Below are 18,733 nucleotides of genomic sequence, written 5' to 3'. Positions count from 1 at the left end.
ACGCCTCCTTACCGTTGGCTGGTCTATGAACATGGACACTATATTCAGATTTCCGGAGATCGGGATGTTTCTGCTTCTGATTTCTGTTTCCCACGAGTCCTTCAGCAGGAGATTCCTGAACGTTTGATTGAAAGGTCCACAGTATGAGAAGAAAGCGGCCACTATGAGGACATCACCAACGAGGCTAGAAGCAAATAAGCACAGTGCCCGCAGTTAATAACCTGTGTCCGCAGTTAATAACCTGTGTCCACCTTCCAAGTCACTTTTATTGATTGCACCAATAAATGTAAACTTCAAATAAATGCAGCAACTTAAAGGGAATCTGTCACCCCTTTTTTGAGATATCATATAATGATATCATTCAATTGTGTCACATAAGGATTCTCTTAGTACTTTTGCTTCCCCCTGACCCCGCACCTTTCATCCATAAATACCTTTTTTATATCGGTTCAGATATATGTAAACTGCCGCGGTCCGGTCCGATGGGCGGGGCTTATTCACCTGCTCCTCCCTCCCTGTCTTGCTCTGCACAAGAAGAAATGCATGAAAGGTGCGGGGTCAGGGGGAAGCAAAAGTACTAAGAGAATCCTTATGTGACACACAATTGAATGATATCATTATATGATATCTCAAAAAAGGGGTGACAGATTCCCTTTAAGGTTGACTCAACCTTTTGGTTTTGCTTCTGCAGCTCCTCTGCAGACAATACATCTCCATGGTAACAGACAACAAACCCCGTGTAGTCTGACCCTGCAATCTCAGACCATCTATCATTTGTGGCCATAAATGAAAAAAAATATGACTACAGCTGCAGGAACTAAAGGCATATTGCACATTTACTTTATTTTGTATTTTATTTGTTTTGAGAAATTTCTAAAAAATGTATATTAGATGCAGTTACAAGACAGTTACACCCCTATAATCTGCCACACAATGGACAAGACAGGCTGCTAATCTGACAGTGGGGAGCAACCCTTCCATGGCTGGTCTGGCTCACTTAAGGGAGGCAGCTGCTGTATACTGAGGAGAGGAGGCTGCTGCTGTATACTGGTGAGAGGACGCTGGTGACAGGGGAGGCTGCTGATGTATACTGGTGAGAGGACGCTGATGACAGGGGAGGCTGCTGATGTATACTGGTGAGAGGATGCTGGTGACAGGGGAGGCTGCTGATGTATACCGGTGAGAGGAGGCAGGTGACAGGGGAGGCTGCTGATGTATACTGGTGAGAGGACGCTGGTGATGGGGGAGGCTGCTGCTGTATACTGGTGAGAGGAGGCTGGTGACGGGGGAGGCTGCTGCTGTACACTGGTGAGAGGAGGCTGGTGACAGGGGAGGCTGCTGATGTATACTGGTGAGAGGAGGCTGGTGACAGGGGAGGCTGCTGATGTATACTGGTGAGAGGACGCTGGTGACGGGGGAGGCTGCTGCTGTACACTGGTGAGAGGAGGCTGGTGAAAGGGGAGGCTGCTGTATACTGGTGAGAGGACGCTGGTGACAGGGGAGGCTGCTGATGTATACTGGTGAGGACGCTGGTGACAGGGGAGGCTGCTGATGTATACTGGTGATAAGACGCTGGTGACGGGGGAGGCTGCTGATGTATACTGGTGAGAGGATGCTGGTGATGGGGGAGGCTGCTGATGTATACTGGTGAGAGGACGCTGGTGATAGGGGAGGCTGCTGATGTATACTGGTGAGAGGAGGCTGGTGACAGGGGAGGCTGCTGATGTATACTGGTGAGAGGAGGCTGGTGACGGGGGAGGCTGCTGATGTATACTGGTGAGAGGACGCTGGTGACAGGGGAGGCTGCTGTATACTGGTGAGAGGAGGCTGGTGACAGAGGAGGCTGCTGTATACTGGTGACAGGAGGCTGGTGACAGGGGAGGCTGCTGTACACTGGTGAGAGGAGGCTGGTGACAGGGCAGGCTGCTGCTGTGTACTGGGGAGAGGAGGCTGGTGACAGGGGAGGCTGCTGCTGTATACTGGTGACAGGGGAGGTTGGTGACGGGAGGCTGCTGCTGTATACTGGTGAGAGGACGCTGGTGACAGGGGAGGTTGCTGATGTATACTGGTGAGGACGCTGGTGACGGGGGAGGCTGCAGCTGTACACTGGTGAGAGGAGGCAGGTGACAGGGGAGGCTGCTGTAAACTGGTGAGAGGACGCTGGTGACAGGGGAGGCTGCTGATGTATACTGGTGAGAGGACGCTGGTGACGGGGGAGGCTGCTGCTGTACACTGGTGAGAGGACGCTGGTGACAGGGGAGGCTGCTGATGTATACTGGTGAGAGGACGCTGGTGACGGGGGGAGGCTGCTGATGTATACTGGTGAGAGGACGCTGGTGACGGGGGAGGCTGCTGATGTATACTGGTGAGGACGCTGGTGACAGGGGAGGCTGCTGATGTATACTGGTGAGAGGATGCTGGTGACGGGGGAGGCTGCTGCTGTACACTGGTGAGAGGAGGCTGGTGACAGGGGAGGTGCTGTATACTGGTGAGAGGAGGCTGGTGACAGGGGAGGCTGCTTTATACTGGTGAGAGGAGGCTGGTGACAGGGGAGGTGCTGTATACTGGTGAGAGGAGGCTGGTGACAGGGGAGGCTGCTTTATACTGGTGAGAGGAGGCTGGTGACAGGGGAGGCTGCTGTATACTGGTGAGATGAGGCTGGTGACAGGGGAGGCTGCTGTATACAGGTGAGAGGAGGCTGGTGACAGGGGAGGCTGCTGTTCACTGGTGAGAGGAGGCTGGTGACAGGGCAGGTTGCTGCTGTATACTCGGGAGAGGAGGCTGGTGACAGGGGAGGCTGCTGTATACTGGTGACAGGGGAGGTTGGTGACGGAAGGCTGCTGCTGTATACTAGTGAGAGGAGGCTGGTGACAGGGGAGGCTGCTGCTGTATACTGGTGAGAGGAGGCTGGTGACAGGGGAGGCTACTGCTGTATACTGGTGAGAGGCAGGTGACAGGGGAGGCTGCTGCTGTATACTGGTGAGAGGCTGGTGATGGGGAGGCTGCTGCTGTATACTGGTGAGAGGAGGCTGGTGACAGGGGAGGCTGCTGCTGTATACTGGTGAGAGGAGGCTGTGCTGTATACAGGTGAACGGGGAGGCTGGTGCTGCTGTATACTGGTGAACAGGGGAGGCTGCTGCTATATACTGGTGGCAGGGGAGGCTGGAGCTGCTGTATACTGGGGAACAGGGAAGGCTGGTATTACGGAGTAGTCCGGTATCACTGGTCATATCAGCAGTGCCAAGATCAGCCATGGCCTCACCGACAGCACAATGGTGTCTAATGAAGGAGACATCATTATTAGTGGTCCTAACAAGCTCATTTTTGTTGTATCTCAGTGAAGGATATAACAAAATCAGGTGATGGTAGGTAACTTCTGACAGACCGACAATCCTGATAATGTGATTCTTCAGATTATCGGCTGTGCTGTCCTCAAACGTTTATATTATCTGCTCCGTTTATTCATTATTTGTGAAAGATAGAATTCAGATGGCACCTATAACCACTCACATCATTACTTTCATGCACAAGGTAAAAATTCCGGCAGCAATGTCCTTGTAAAGAGCCAAATCCTTCCCGTTAGGCACAATGTACAGCTGTAATTACAGAACATCGTGACAACACAAAAGGGGCCGCCGCTAAAGGTCAATCAGCGCAAAAATTAACAGGAGCAAAGGCTTCTACATCTAATACGTATTAATGTCCTGATCTCGCAGGAACACGTTGTCAGGCCGCCCACACCAAGGTGATTGCACCCTTCTACACCAGGGGATGAACATGCCGATGTATATACCCACAGACTACAGATTTGTGTCATTTGCATGGAGGTAGTGATACAGACAAGAGTGCACTCTGTGGATATGAGGTAGGTGCAAGCTGAACCTGGAACTTAGTCCAGACGGTCATCTAGTGAAGAGAAAACAGCTGCATTCTGGGAAATTTTGATTTCCAATGCAAAAAAATTTGTATTGAAGACACCACAGGGGAATAGTGCGTTGAGGTAACGTTTCGACCCTATGTCGGGTCTTTTTCAAACCTCACTAGAAAAGACACATACAAAGATAGACATTAGGCTATATACAGTGATAATCACAAAAATGTACAAACTCTGTAGAGGTTTAAACAGATATACATATTTACACAATTACATATTTACACTATGTACAAAATCATCATGTACAGGATCGTTGTGTGCAAAATCATTGTAGAACAAAATTGTACAAATCAATGAGTTAGCCCATAGGATATTGGAGTTAGATCCAGTAAATATTGATTGAAGCAGGAGCTGGGTTACGGTAAGGCCAGCATAATAGAGCAAATGACATAAATGCAACTTAATTAGGCTGTGCAAGCATGGAGACTGACCTTAAAGCACAAGAGAAAAAGAAGCAATCAGGGCAGTATGAATGTGCAGGAGGGGCTGAAAAAAGATGAAAAAAAAACAAGAGATTTGGACCAGTATAGGACACTGCAGTAAGGAAAAGAAAGGGGGTAGGAGGGACAGAGGAGAGGCATACCTAAAGTGCCATACGTAGAAGTCCGGTCTGGCAGGGACCAGGCAGAGGTTCTGAGATGAGCTGAGGGAACAGGAAATGCAAGAGTTAACAGCATGAAAGCATTCTAAAGTAGCTCACAGTGCAGCAATGCTGCAGGACATACCTGGAAGCATGGGGCAGCAAGCGCTGTCTGTGGTGTAGTGTGCAGGGATTGCTGCACTGTGAGCTACTTTAGAATGCTTTCATGCTGTTAACTCTTGCATTTCCTGTTCCCTCAGCTCATCTCAGGACCTCTGCCTGGTCCCTGCCAGACCGGACTTTTAGATATGGCACTTTAGGTATGCCTCTCCTCTGTCCCTCCTACCCCCTTTCTTTTCCTTACTGCAGTGTCCTATACTGGTCCAAACCTCTTGGGTTTTTTTTCATTTTTCTTTTTTCTTTTGGAAGTGCATTGAGCAGCAGGGTGGTGTGCTGGTAAAAGGGAAAAAAAAACAAACAGACTTTTAAATCTTCTGCCTGAGCGAGTGTCAGTGAGCTGAGTGTGACCTGAGCGTAAGTGCGAACTGTGTTAAGTGTGTGACTTGTGATTCAGTGACTTTGGATTCAGGGAGTTTCCAAGGGAGGTATTACTGAATTGCTGTTATATTTTATTAATACTTTTTATTTATTTTTGCTTATAATAATAATAATAATAAATTTTATTTTTATAGCGCCGACATATTCCGCAGCACTTTACATTTCAGAGGGGATTTGTACAGACAATAGACATTACAGCATAACAATAATCACATACAGTAGATTATAACAAATACCAAGAGGAGTGAGGGCCCTGCTCGCAAGCTTACAGTCTATGAGGAAAGAGGTAGACACGAAAGGTGGGTGGTAACAGTTGCCCTGATTGTATGGACCAGCCATAATGTTAAGTGTGTATCAGTACAGACACAGAGGGCTAATGGATGCATAAAGCATGTGGGAACATGATGCTGGGAACCTGGTTATGGTAAAACTTTTGGCTCTGCCACACAGGGATAGGTTAGGTTAATGTGTTGAGGCGATAGGCCAGTCTGAATAAATGCGTTTTCAGGACACGCTTAAAATTGTGGGGATTGGGGACTAATCGTATTGACCTGGGAAGTGCATTCCAAAGAATTGGCGCGGCACGTGTAAAGTCTTGGAGACGGGAGTGGGAGGTTCTGACTATTGAGGATACTAACCTCAGGTCATCAGCAGAACGGAGGGCGCGGGTAGGGTGGTATACTGAAACAAGGGAGGAGATGTAGGGTGGTGCTGAGCCATGGAGGGCTTTGTGGGTAAGGGTAATAAGTTTATACTGAATTCTGGAGTGGATGGGTAGCCAGTGTAATGACTGGCACAAGGTAGAGGCATCGGTGTAACGATTGGTGAGGAATATGATCCTGGCTGCAGCATTCAAGACAGATTGGAGAGGGGAGAGTTTTGTAAGAGGGAGACCGATTAGAAGAGAGTTACAATAGTCGAGACGAGAATGAATAAGAGAAACAGTAAGAGTTTTTGCAGAGTCAAAAGTAAGAAAAGGTCGAATTCTAGAAATGTTTTTGAGGTGCAGATGACAAGAGCGAGCCAGTGATCGAATGTGGGGGGCAAAGGAAAGCTCGGAATCAAGTATGACCCCAAGACAGCGGGCATGTTGCTGGGGAGTAATAGTGGAACCACAGACGGAAATGGCAATGTCGGGTGTAGGTACATTAGTAGCGGGAGGAAACACAAGGAGTTCAGTCTTTGACAGGTTCAGTTTCAGATATAGTGAGGACATGATATTAGACACAGCGTTTAGACAATCGCCAGTGTTTTCTAGAAAGGCTGGCGTGATGTCAAGAGAAGAAGCGTATAATTGGGTGTCATCAGCATAGAGATGGTAATGGAAACCAAATCTACTGATTGTTTGACCAATAGGGGCAGTGTACAAGGAGAAGAGGAGGGGGCCTAGAACCGATCCTTGAGGAACCCCAACAGTAAGGGGAAGGTGAGAGGAGGAGGAACCGGCAAAAGAAACAGTAAAGGAGCGGTCGGAGAGATAGGAGGAGAACCAGGAGAGAACGGTGTCCTTGAGGCCAATGGAATGGAGCATAGTGAGGAGGAGCTGATGATCCACAGTGTCGAATGCTGCAGAGAGATCCAAGAGAATTAGCATGGAGTAATGACCATTTGATTTAGCTGTTAGCAGATCATTAGAGACTTTAGTGAGGGCAGTTTCAGTGGAGTGTAAAGAGCGGAAACCGGATTGGAGAGGGTCGAGAACAGAGTTTTCTGAGAGATAGCGGATAAGACAGGAGTGGACCAGGCGTTCCAGGAGTTTAGAGATGAAGGGAAGATTAGAGACAGGTCTATAGTTAGCGGCACAGTTTTGGTCGAGGGATGGTTTTTTAAGTAGTGGATGTATGATGGCATGCTTAAATGAGGAGGGAAAAATACCAGAAGAGAGAGAGAGGTTAAATATTTTAGTTAGGTGAGGGGTGACAGCAGGGGAAAGGGACTGGAGGAGATGTGACGGAAATGGGTCGCTGGTGCAAGTAGTTGGGCGAGAAGATGCAAGGAGCCTGCTTACTTCTTCTTCTGTGACTGGTTCAAAATCAGAGAGTGAGTTAGATGCAGTGGGGGAGGGAGGACAGTGCATGGTATGAGGGGATTTGGAGATAATTTCCTGTCGGATCTGGTCAATTTTTTCTTTGAAGTAATTGGCCAGATCGTCAGCTCGGAGCTCCGTGGTTGGGGCCTGTACTCTTGGATTGAGTAGAGAATGAAAAGTGTCAAAGAGACGTTTCGGGTTATTGGACAGTGAGATGATGAGGGTGTTGAAATAGGTTTGTTTGGAGAGGCTTATCTTTTTGTCTGGTGCAATCCCCATTAGGATGTGCTCCTCTATTGCCAATGCCATCCAGTGCACGACTTGTCTCATGTATGAAATCCTTGAACAGCCAGTCGAGGGTGCATACTGCTGTGCGAGATGTGAGCACGTTGTGCATTTGGAAGCAAAGTTACTGGATCTAAATGTGCAGCTGGTAACACTGAGATCCATAGACAATATGCAAAGGAGTCTCCTGCTCACTGAGCAGACGCTCAATGGGATAGATGAGAGGGGGATGCTAGGTTGGAGCTGCAGGACAATGAAGCAGCTAGCTGGGTGACAGAAGGCGGGGTAGAGGGCCAGGGAGGCTAGTCCTGATCTGGCACACCCCAATAAGTTTGCTAAGTTGGCAGATGAGGGGAGTGTTAGTGCAGGAGTAGCACTGCTGCAGCAAGGCAAGTCCTCTGAAAGCCGGAGGAGTGTCTGCTCCAGTAAGGGGGGAAATAGGAGAGCAGGGCAGGCCAGACAGGTGCTGGTAGTGGGAGACTCAATTATTAGGGGAACAGATAGGGCAATCTGTCACAAAGACAGGGATCGTCGAACGGTGTGCAAGCTTAAAGCAAGGACCTCCAAGGTGGTATTTTCGGAAATACTTCCTGTACCACGTGCCACGCCAGAGAGGCAACGGGATTTTAGGGAGGTTAATAAGTGGCTCAGGAATTGGTGTAGGAAGGAGGGGTTTGGGTTCCTGCAGAACTGGGCCGACTTCTCAGTTGGCTACAGGTTCTACGCTAGGAACGGGCTGCACCTCAATGGGGAGGGTGCAGCTGTGCTGGGGGAGAAAATGGCTAGAAGGTTGGAGGAGTGTTTAAACAAGGGACCGGGGGGAGGGTATTCCTTTTATAGGAGGGGAAGACAGTGCAGATAGAAAACTGGGCACAAATAATGAAATTGGGGGTGGCAGGGGGGGTGGGGTTAGAACAGTTAATAATTTAAGAAAGAATAGAGGTACAGAGAGATACATAAAGTGCATGTATACTACTGTCAGAAGCCTCGCCAACAAGATGGAGGAATTGGAGTTAATGTTGTTGGAACATAATTCTGACATGGTGGGTATATCTGAGACATGGCCGGACGAGAGCTGTGACCGGGGGGATAATTTACAGGGCTATAGTCTGTTCAGAAATGACCGATCAAATAAGCGAGGGGGAGGCGTGTGTTTATATGTAAAATCCTTAAAACCCATCCTGCGTGATAATATATATGAATCTAATGAAAATGTAGAGTCCCTGTGGGTAGAGATAAGGGGAGGGGGGAAAAATAATAAATTACTGATAGGGGTTTGTTATAAGTCTCCAAAAATAATGGAAGCAGCAGAGAATATCCTCATAAAGCAAATAGATGAAGCAGCGACTCAAGGAGAAGTCATTATTATGGGGGACTTCAACTACCCTGAAATACATTGGGGAACCGAAACCTGCAGTTCCAGCAAAGGTGATAGGTGTCTGACAACTATGAGAGACAATCACCTTTCACCACTGGTTCAGGACCCAACAAGAGGGGGGCACTGCTAGACCTAAAATTAACCAACAGGCCGGACCGCATATCAAATGTAAGGGTTGGGGGTCACTTGGGTAATAGTGATCACAAATTAATAAGTTTTCATGTGTCCTGTAATAAGATGTGTAGTAGAAAGGTTACAAGGACACTAAACTTCAGGAAGGCAAATTTCCAACGGATGAGAGATGATCTTGGTGCAATTATCTGGGACGATATCCTGAGACATAGAAATACACAAAGAAAATGGGAGATGTTTATTATCCTCCTGAATAGGAGCTGTGCACAATACCGTATGGGAATAAACCTGCGAGAAATAGGAGGAGACCACTATGGCTAAATAGAGCTGTAAGGGGTGCAATAAGGGACAAAAGAAAGCATTTACAGAATTAAAGCAAGTAGGTAGTGATGAGGCATTAACTAAATACAGAAGATTAAATAAATTCTGTAAAAAGCAAATCAAGACAGCAAAGACTGAGACAGAGAGACTCATTGCCAGAGAAAGTAAAAATAATCCCAAAATATTCTTTAACTACATAAATAGTAAGAAGCTAAAAAATGATAGTGTTGGTCCCCTCAAAAATAGTCTTGGTGAAATGGAGGATGAGGAAAATGCCAATATGCTAAATGATTTTTTTCAACAGTATTTACACAAGAAAATCCCATGACGGATAACATGATCAGGGATTAAAAATTCTCCATTAAATGTCACCTGCTTAACGCAGCAGGAATCACGGCGGCGTCTAAAAGTCACTAGAATTGATAAATACCCGGGCCCGGATGGGATACACCCCCAAGTACTGCAGGAATTAAGCACAGTCATAGATAGACCATTATTTTTAATCTTTAACCCCTTTCTGTCATGTGACGTACTATCTCATCCATGTGCCCTGGGACTTAATTCCCAGGGACGGGATAGTACGTCACAGTGATCAGCGGCGCCCACGTGGTGAGCGCCGCTAATCGCGGCCGGGTGTCAGCTGATTATCATAGCTGACACCCGGCACAATGTGTCAGGGGCGGTCACAGACCGCCCCCGACACGTTAACCCCTTGCACACCGCGATCAAACACGATCGCGGTGTACCGGGGGTTAAAGGGAAGCATCGGCAGGGAGGGGGCTCCCTCCGTGCTTCCCTGAGCCCCCCACAGCAGCGCAATGTGCAGCGCTGCTGCGGGGGGCTCTATCCCTGCAGGTCCCCGAATCCAAGATGGTGACAGGGACCTTCGGGGGCCTGCAGGGAGCTGGCTTCCTCAGTGTCTGCAAAGCGCAGGCATGAGGAAAGCCTGTGCAGTGCCTGTGACAGAACGCTGATTTTGTGAGTTCATTTTCCCCTTCACTACTGAGGCCCGAGGAACTCCCTCTTCTGGTAAAGAAAGGTAGTGAGCCTGATTATCAAACACCTGAGGCTGATGATGATGACTGGCTGAGTGGAGTTACTGACTGGATATAAGGCTGCCGACGCCCTTCTGCCCTGCGGGTGATTTCTCTGTGGGATCCTTGAAGACCAGTCTGAATTCCTGCTCCTCTAAAGCTAAGTTTTCTGCTCGGCCTTTTGCATTTGTGCTTAGACTTTGTTTTGCTTTGTTTTTCTGGATTTCTTCCATTCCCTGCTGGGGTGTGCTGAATTCCTTTAGCTCTGTCTTCTGAAAATACCTGAGTGCTGATTTAGTTTTTGAAGCCTAGCTGCTTCAGGGTCTTTTTCATATCAGCTTGTTGGCTTATGTCTTTGATAGGGTTTTGGCAGATTGCAGACAGCAACCTTCCTTTCCTGTTCTGTTTAGCTAGCTTGGGCCCCATCGTTTGCTCAGCCTATCTTTCTATCTGTGTGAGTGTTTTTTCATCTTGCTTCACCGTCATTATATGTTGGGGGCTGCCTTTTACTTTGGGGTCTGCTCTGGGGCAGTTTAGATTTCCTTTTCTGTCTTTAGGCTATTTAGCGCTCCGGCTGTGATCGAGGGGTCTAGGGCATCGTAGGAACCCCCCACGGCTACTGCTAGTTGTGTTGATAGGTTCAGGGGTCTGCAATCTGATAGTTGCCAACTTCTCTGGTTTTCTGGACGTAGCTTCTATTTTTGTGTCTGCCTCCTACGGTGACTCAATCATAACAGCTGATCTGTCACAGTGATCTGTGATGTGACAGATCAGCAATCTGTCACATGACAGGTATGTCCCCTGGGACAATGTAATAAAGTTAAAAAAAATTAAAAAAAATTTCCCTAATAAATTCATTTTTTTGAAATAAAAAAAACAAAGAATAAAAGTACACATATTTGGTATCGCCGCGTCTGTAATGACCCGCCCTATAAAACTGTCCAATTAGTTAACCCCTTTAGTGAACCCCTTAAAAAATAAAAAACTAAGCAAAAAATAATGATTTATTATCATACCACCAAACAAAAAGTGCAATAACGCGCGATCAAAAAGACGCATATAAATAAACATGGTACCGCTGAAAACAGCATCTTGTCTCACAAAAAACAAGCTGCCACCCAGCATCATCAGCGAAAAAATAAAAACGTTATAGCTCGCAGAATAAAGCGATGCAAAAATAATTATTTTTTACATAAAATTGTTTTTATTGCATAAAAGCGCCAAAACATAAAAAAACGACCGAAGTGAGGTATCGCTGTAACCGTACTGACCCGAGGAATAAAGCCGCTTTATCAATTTTACCGCACACGGAACGGTGTAAACGCACCCCCCAAAAGAAATTCATGAAATGCTGGTTTTTGTTCATTCTGCTTCCCAAAAATCGCATTAAAAAGCGATCAAAAAATGTCACGTGCCCAAAAATGATACCAATAAAAACGTCAACTCGTCCCGCAAAAAATAAGACCTCACATGACTCGGTGGGTCAAAATATGGAAAAATTATAGCTCTCAATATGTGGTGATGCAAAAACTATTTTTACAATAAAAAGCGTCTTTTAGAGTGTGACAGCTGCCAAATATTAAAACCGCCATAAAAGTAAATCAAACCCCCGTTATCATCCCCTTAGTTAGGGGTGTGTTGGGGTTAGGGTTGGAGTTATAATTGGGGGGTTTCCACTGTTTGGGCACATCAGGTGCTCTCCAAATGCAACATGGCGTCTGATCTCAATTCCAGCCAATTCTGAGTTGAAAAAAATCAAATGGTGCTCCTTCCCTTCCAAGCTCTGCCATGCGCCCAAACAATGTTTTACCCCCACATATGGGGTAACAGCCTACTCAGGACAAATTGCAAAACAACTTTTGGGGTCCAATTTCTCCTAATACCCCTAGGAAAATAAAAAATTGGGGGCAAAAATATCATTTTTGTGGAAAAAAATGATTTTTTTATTTTCACGCCCGGGAGTTATAAACTTCTGTGAAGCACTTGGGGGTTCAAAGTGCTCACCACACATCTAGATAAGTCCCGTGGGGGGGTCTAGTTTCTAAAATGGGGTCACTTGTGGAGAGTTTCAATAGTTTAGGCACATCAGGGGCTCTCAAAACGCACATGACACCCGCAGACCATTCCATCAAAGTCTGCATTCCAAAACGTCACTACTTCCCTTCCGAGCCCTGACGTGTGCCCATACAGTAGTTTTCTCCCACATATGAGGTATCATCGTACTCAGGACAAATTGGACATCAACTTTTGGGGTCTAATTTCTCCTGTTACCCTTGGGAAAATAAAATAATGGGGACTAAAAGATCATGTTTGTTGAAAAAATACGATTTTTTTATTTTCACGCCCAGTCGTTATAAACTTCTGTGATGCACTGGGGGGGTTCAAAGTGCTCACCACACACCTAGATAAGTTCCTTAGGGGGTCTAGTTTCCAAAATGGGGTCACTTGTGGGGGATTTCCACTGTTTAGGTACATCAGGGGCTCTCCAAAAGCAACATGACACCCGCAGAGCATTCCATCAAAGTCTGCATTCCAAAACGTCACTACTTCCCTTCCGAGCCCTGACGTGTGCCCACATAGTAGTTTTCTCCCACATATGGGGTATCGGCGTACTCAGGACAAATTGGACAACTTTTGGGGTCCAATTTCTCCTGCTACCCTTGGGAAAATAAAAAAATTGGTGACTAAAAGATCATGTTTGTGGAAAAAATACGATTTTTTTATTTTCACGCCCGGGCATTATAAATTCTGTGAAGCACGGGGGGGTTGAAAGTGCTCACCACACATCTAGATAAGTTCCTTGGAGGGTCTAGTTTCCAAAATGGTGTCATTTGTGGGGGGTTTCCACTGTTTTGGTACATCAGGGGTTTTCCAATCGCGACATGGTGTCCGATCTCAATTCCAGCCAAAAAAGTCAAATGGCGCTGCTTCCCTTCTGAGCTCTGCCATGCGCCAAAATAGTGGTTTACACCCACATATTTCGGGTATCAGCGTACTCAGGACAAATTGCACAATAAATTTTAGGGTCCTGTTACCCTTGGAAAAATAAAAATTGGGGGTGAAAAGATAATTTTTTGGGAAAAAATATGATTTGTTAATTGTACCGCTGTACGTTATAAACTTCTGTGAAGCCCTTGTGGGTTCAAAGTTCTCACCACACATCTAGATAAGTTCCTTGGGGGTCTAGTTTCTAAAATGGGGTCACTTGTGGGGGGTTTCCACTGCTTAGGTACATCAGGGGCTCTCCAAACTTGACATGGCTTCCGATCTGAATTCCAGCCAATTTTGCATTGAAAAAGTCAAAGGGCGCTCCTTCCCTTCTGAGCTCAGCCATGTGCCGAAACAGTGGTTCCCCCCCCACATATCAGGTATCAGCGTACTCAGGACAAACTGCACAATAACTTTTGCAGTCCAATTTCTCCTGTTACCCTTGGTAAAATAAAAAAAATTGAACCTGAATATTTTTTTTGTGAAAAAAAGTTAAATGCTCATTTTTTTTTTAAATATTCAAAAAATTCCTGTGACGCACCTGAAGGGTTAATAAACTTCTTAAATGTGGTTTTGAGCACCTTAAGGGGTGCAGTTTTTAGAATGGTGTCACTTTTGGGTATTTTCTATCATATAGACCCCTCAAAGTGGCTTCAAATGTGATGTGGTCCGTAAAAATAAAATGGTGTTGCAAAAATGAGAAATCGCTGGTCAACTTTTAACCCTTATAACTTCCTAACAAAAAAAAATTTTGGTTCCAAAATTGTGCTAATGTAAAGTAAACATGTGGGAAATGTTAGTTATCAAGTTTTTTGTGTGCCGTATCTCTGATTTAAGGGCATAAAAATTCAAAGTTGGAAAATTGCGAAATTTTAAAAATTTTCGCCGAATTTCCGTTTTTTTCACAAATAAACGCAAGTTATTTGAATGAAATTTTACCAATAACATGAAGTACAAAAAGTCACGAGAAAACAATGTCAGAATCACCGGGATCCATGGAAGCGTTTCAGAGTTATTACCTCATAAAAGGACAGTGGTCAGAATTGTAAAAATTGGCCCGGTCATGAACGTGCAAACCACCCTTGGGGGTTAAGGATTCCATAATAACAGGGTCTGTACCACAGGACTGGCGTATGGCAAATGTGGTGCCAATATTCAAAAAGGGGACAAAAGCTGAACTTGGAAATTATAGGCCAGTAAGTTTAACCTCTACTGTGGGTAAAATCCTGGAGGGTTTTCTAAGAGATACTATACTGGAGTATCTGAAGAAGAATAACCTCATGACCCAATATCAACATGGGTTTACAAGGGACCGTTCCTGTCAGACTAATCTGATAAGCTTTTATGAAGAGGTGAGTTCAGGACTGGACCAAGGGAATGCAGTGGATATGGTGTACATGGACTTTTCCAAAAGCTTTTGATACGGTGCCACACAAAAGGTTGATACATAAAATGAGAACAATGGGGATAGGGGAAAACATGTGTAGGTGGGTTAAGAGCTGGCTCAGGGATAGGAAACAAAGGGTGGTTATTACTGGAGCACACTCGGACTGGGTCACGGTTAGGCCTCTTTCACACTTCCGTTTTTGACAATCAGTCAAGATCCGCCAATTTTGAAAAAAACCGGATCCGCCATTTTTCTTTGCGGATCCGTTTTTTTCACCATTGACTTTCATTATTGGCGGATCCTGACTGATTGCCGTCCGTTGCATCCGTTTTTTTGAGGATCCGCCACAATGTTAGTGTCCGTCAACATCCTCAAAGATTTCCAAACGGAGCTTGCAACGTTTTTTTGCCCAGCGGATCCTCCAGACAGTGAATTAACCCCAAATTCTGTCTGGGTGTCGGACAAAAAAAAATCTGTCTCTCTCTCTCTCTCCTTCTCGACCAGCGGTTTCTTTAAATTTCCTCATTTTCAGGATCCGTCTAAAAACGGATCCTGTGCCATCCGTTCCCATCAGTTCAGAACGGATCCACTTGTCTGCCTTTTTGGCGGATTTTAACTGATGCAAATAACTGAAGTGTGAAAGAGGCCTTAGCATTGGGGTACCACAGGGGTCAGTTTTGGGCCCGCTTCTTTTTAACATATTTATTAATGACCTTGTAAGCACAGAGAGTAGAATTTCAATATTTGCAGATGACACTAAACTCTGCAGGGTAATCAATACAGAGGAGGACAATTTTATATTACAGGAGGATTTATGTAAACTAGAAGCTTGGGCTGATAAATGGCCAATGAGCTTTAATGGGGATAAATGTAAGGTCATGCACTTGGGTAGAACGAAGATGTATAATTATGTGCTTAATTGTAAAACACTGCGCAAAACTGTCACTGAAAAAGACCTGGGTGTATGGGTGGACGACAAACTCGTATTTAGTGGCCAGTGTCAGGCAGCTGCTGCAAAGGCAAATAAAATAATGGGATGCATTAAGAGAGGCATAGATGCTCATGAGGAGAACATAATTCTACCTCTATATAAGTCACTAGTGTGACCACACTTAGAATACTGTGTACAGTTCTGGTCTCCGGTGTATAAGAAAGACATAGCTGAACTGGAGCGGGTGCAGAGAAGAGCGACCAAGGTTATTAGTGAACTGGGGTGGTCTGCAATACCAAGACAGGTGATTACACTTGGGGTTATTTAGTTTGGAAAATCGAAGGCGTAGGGGTGATCTTATTACAATGTATAAATATATGCGGGGACAGTACAAAGACCTTTCTCATGATCTTTTTACTTTTAGACCTGTGACGGGGACAAGGGGGCATCCTCTACGTCTGGAGGAAAGAAGGTTTAAGCATACTCACAGACGCAGATTCTTTACTGTAAGAGCAATGAGACTATGGAACTCTCTGCCATATGATGTTGTAATGAGTGATTCCCTACTAAAATTTAAGAAGGGACTGGATGCCTTTCTTGAAAAGTATAATATTACAGGGTATATACACTAGTTTCCTTGATATTGAGTTGATCCAGGGAGCTAGTCTGATTGCCGTATATGGAGTCGGGAAGGAATTTTTTTCCCCAATGTGAAGCTTACTGTTTGCCACATGGGGTTTTTTTTGCCTTCCTCTGGATCAACATGTTAGGGCAAGTTAGGACAGGATATGGGTTGAACTAGATGGACTTAAAGTCTTCCTTCAACCTTAATAACTATGTTACTATTTATGTCATTTGCTCTATTATGCCGGCCTCGCCGTAACCCAGCTCCACGGCTGCTTCAATCAATATTTATTGGATCTAACTCCAATATCCTATGGGCTAACTCATTGATTTGTACAATTTTGTTCTACAATGATTTTGCACACAATGATCCTGTACATGATGATTTTGTACATAGTGTAAATATGTAATTGTGTAAATATGTATATCTGTTTAAACCTCTACAGAGTTTGTACATTTTTGTGATTATCACTGTATATAGCCTAATGTCTATCTTTGTATGTGTCTTTTCTAGTGAGGTTTGAAAAAGACCCGACAAAGGGTCGAAACGTTACCTCAACGCACTATTCCCCTGTGGTGTCTTCAATACAAATTTTTTTGCATTGAAAATCAAAATTTCCCGGAGTGCAGCTGTTTTCTCTTCACTGGATTTGCATGGAGGTGGCTGAAATCCATGTGCTACTGCCCAAGTGACTGGATGCAGATAAGAAACAGGTAGCGATTATAATCTCTGGGGTTACAAGGGATCGGACAGTTTTTGCTTTTAAAGGGCCCGTCACACTAAGCGATATCGCTAGCAATATCGCTATAACGTCACCGATTTTGTGACGCAGCAGCGATATTGCTAGCGATATCGCTATGTGTGATACTTACCTCCGACCGGCTCCCCCGCTGGTTATCGCTGATTGCGCGAGAACGTCCTGGGCCATTTCTCGTCGTTGGCTTCCTACTGGGCTTCCTGCTGTGGCGACCAGCGACAAGTGGACGCGGGTGGAGGAAGTCTTCATCGCCGCGTCTGACAGGTAAGTAACGACCGCTGCTGCGTCGCTACATCGCTAGTGAGATCTGCCTGTTTGGCAGCTCACTAGCGACCACTTAGCGATGCACCAGCGATCCTGACCGGGTCATATCGTTGTTGGGATCGCTGGTGCATCGCTAAGTGTGACGGTACCCTAACGTTTTAGAACTAATAAATAAAAAGTGCATTATACTTCTATAAAACAAACCTGCTGCCAGGGGACTAGACAGTAATGTCACCCCTTACATACTCTGTGTACTGCTATTAGGGATGAGCAGACCCGTGGAAGTTCAGGTTCGTCTGAACTTAAGTCCAAAGTTCGGTTTGGGTACCAGATCTTGACCCAAACTTGACCCTGGACCCCTTTTAAGTCAATGAAGACCAGAACTTTGGTGCTGCAAAATGGTTGTAGTAAGGGCTAGGGGGCTGAAAAAAGAAGCAAAATGGGGGTAACAGAAGGACAAACAAATGTGGAGAGGGGAATTGCTTAACCTGACATATAATAAATAAAAATTAAGGTGGAGGGATCCAAGCGGAGGAGTGGAGCATTGCCTTGCAAGACTAGTTTACAATATTTGTTAACAAATAATAAAATAAAATAAATGACTTGGGGTCCCCCCTATTTTTAATAACTAAGCAAAGGGACGGCAGACAGCTGTGAGTGGGTCTTATTAGGCTGGAAAGGGAACCACTTTGTATTACATCGGCGCATCAGGGATTATTTTTTAATAAATCAGTAAACCAGGGAATGTGTCGGGGAGTCTTTATCCAAATACTTTTTTTTTCTTGTGTGGGTTTCTTTAATTTTAAATACGGGGTTAGTTATGGGGGTGTCTGATAGACTCGCCACTACTAACCCTATGGCTTGCTGCCAGCTGACATTACTAAGCTGACATCAACCCCGAAAACTATTTGTGACGAAAGCACACCCTGTGCCACCAATATGTCAAGATCCCACCACTGACACGGGTATGTCAGCGGACGGAGGGATGCGACACACTGCCGGCACACGGCTATCACAGGCACAGTGGGGGCTTATCTTAGTTATCCCGCCACTGGTACCATGTGACAAAAATATACAGCAAGCTAATCTTGCTCTAACAAATTACCGCATGGGGGGTTGTTTTGGATGCCCCACCACTGCTAACAACCTTCCAAGAACTGCGGGAATTTATGGATATCCCACTTTCTCAGTTCCACTTTGGAACTCGCAGCTCTCCGGCGCCCCCTTACCCTCAGGTCAGACAGGGAACTGCACCTAGGATAATTAGTCGCCGCATGGGCTGCTTGTTGTGCATGGGTAATTAGACTACTGCAGTAAGGGAATTATCAATGCGTTGGCCGCGGCCACCCATTCAGCATGTAAGACCCTTCCGTACTGCCAACTAGCTGTCACGGGGGCTTAGTTCAACTAAGGCTGAAATACCCGGGGCCCCTGTGGTGTCCCTTTACTAGGGGAAACCCTGTCTGACCCTCAACCCAGGGTTTTTGCTGAAGGTGCAAATGCCTGAGCCTCCGACCTTTCCTTATCTCC

The 18,733-nt window shown here is 45.7% G+C and overlaps 1 protein-coding gene across 1 annotated transcript in view; it reads right to left on the bottom strand.

Annotated features, from left to right (window-relative positions):
• The window catches only part of DNAH8 (dynein axonemal heavy chain 8), a 418,964-nt gene that overhangs the window by 64,516 nt on the left and 335,715 nt on the right, over nucleotides 1-18,733 (bottom strand). Inside the window, exon 73 of the mRNA XM_073556422.1 lies at nucleotides 13-184. Coding sequence (XP_073412523.1) covers nucleotides 13-184 — 172 coding nt within the window. The remainder of the gene's footprint in view (nucleotides 1-12; nucleotides 185-18,733) is intronic.

This window comes from Dendrobates tinctorius, unplaced genomic scaffold (genome assembly GCF_039654945.1).
Source record: "Dendrobates tinctorius isolate UK_male_01 unplaced genomic scaffold, ASM3965494v1 ptg000232l, whole genome shotgun sequence".
NCBI lineage: Eukaryota > Metazoa > Chordata > Amphibia > Anura > Dendrobatidae > Dendrobates > Dendrobates tinctorius.
The sequence above is the reverse complement of the archived record's forward strand: the minus strand, read 5'-3'. Positions and strand labels throughout refer to the sequence as shown.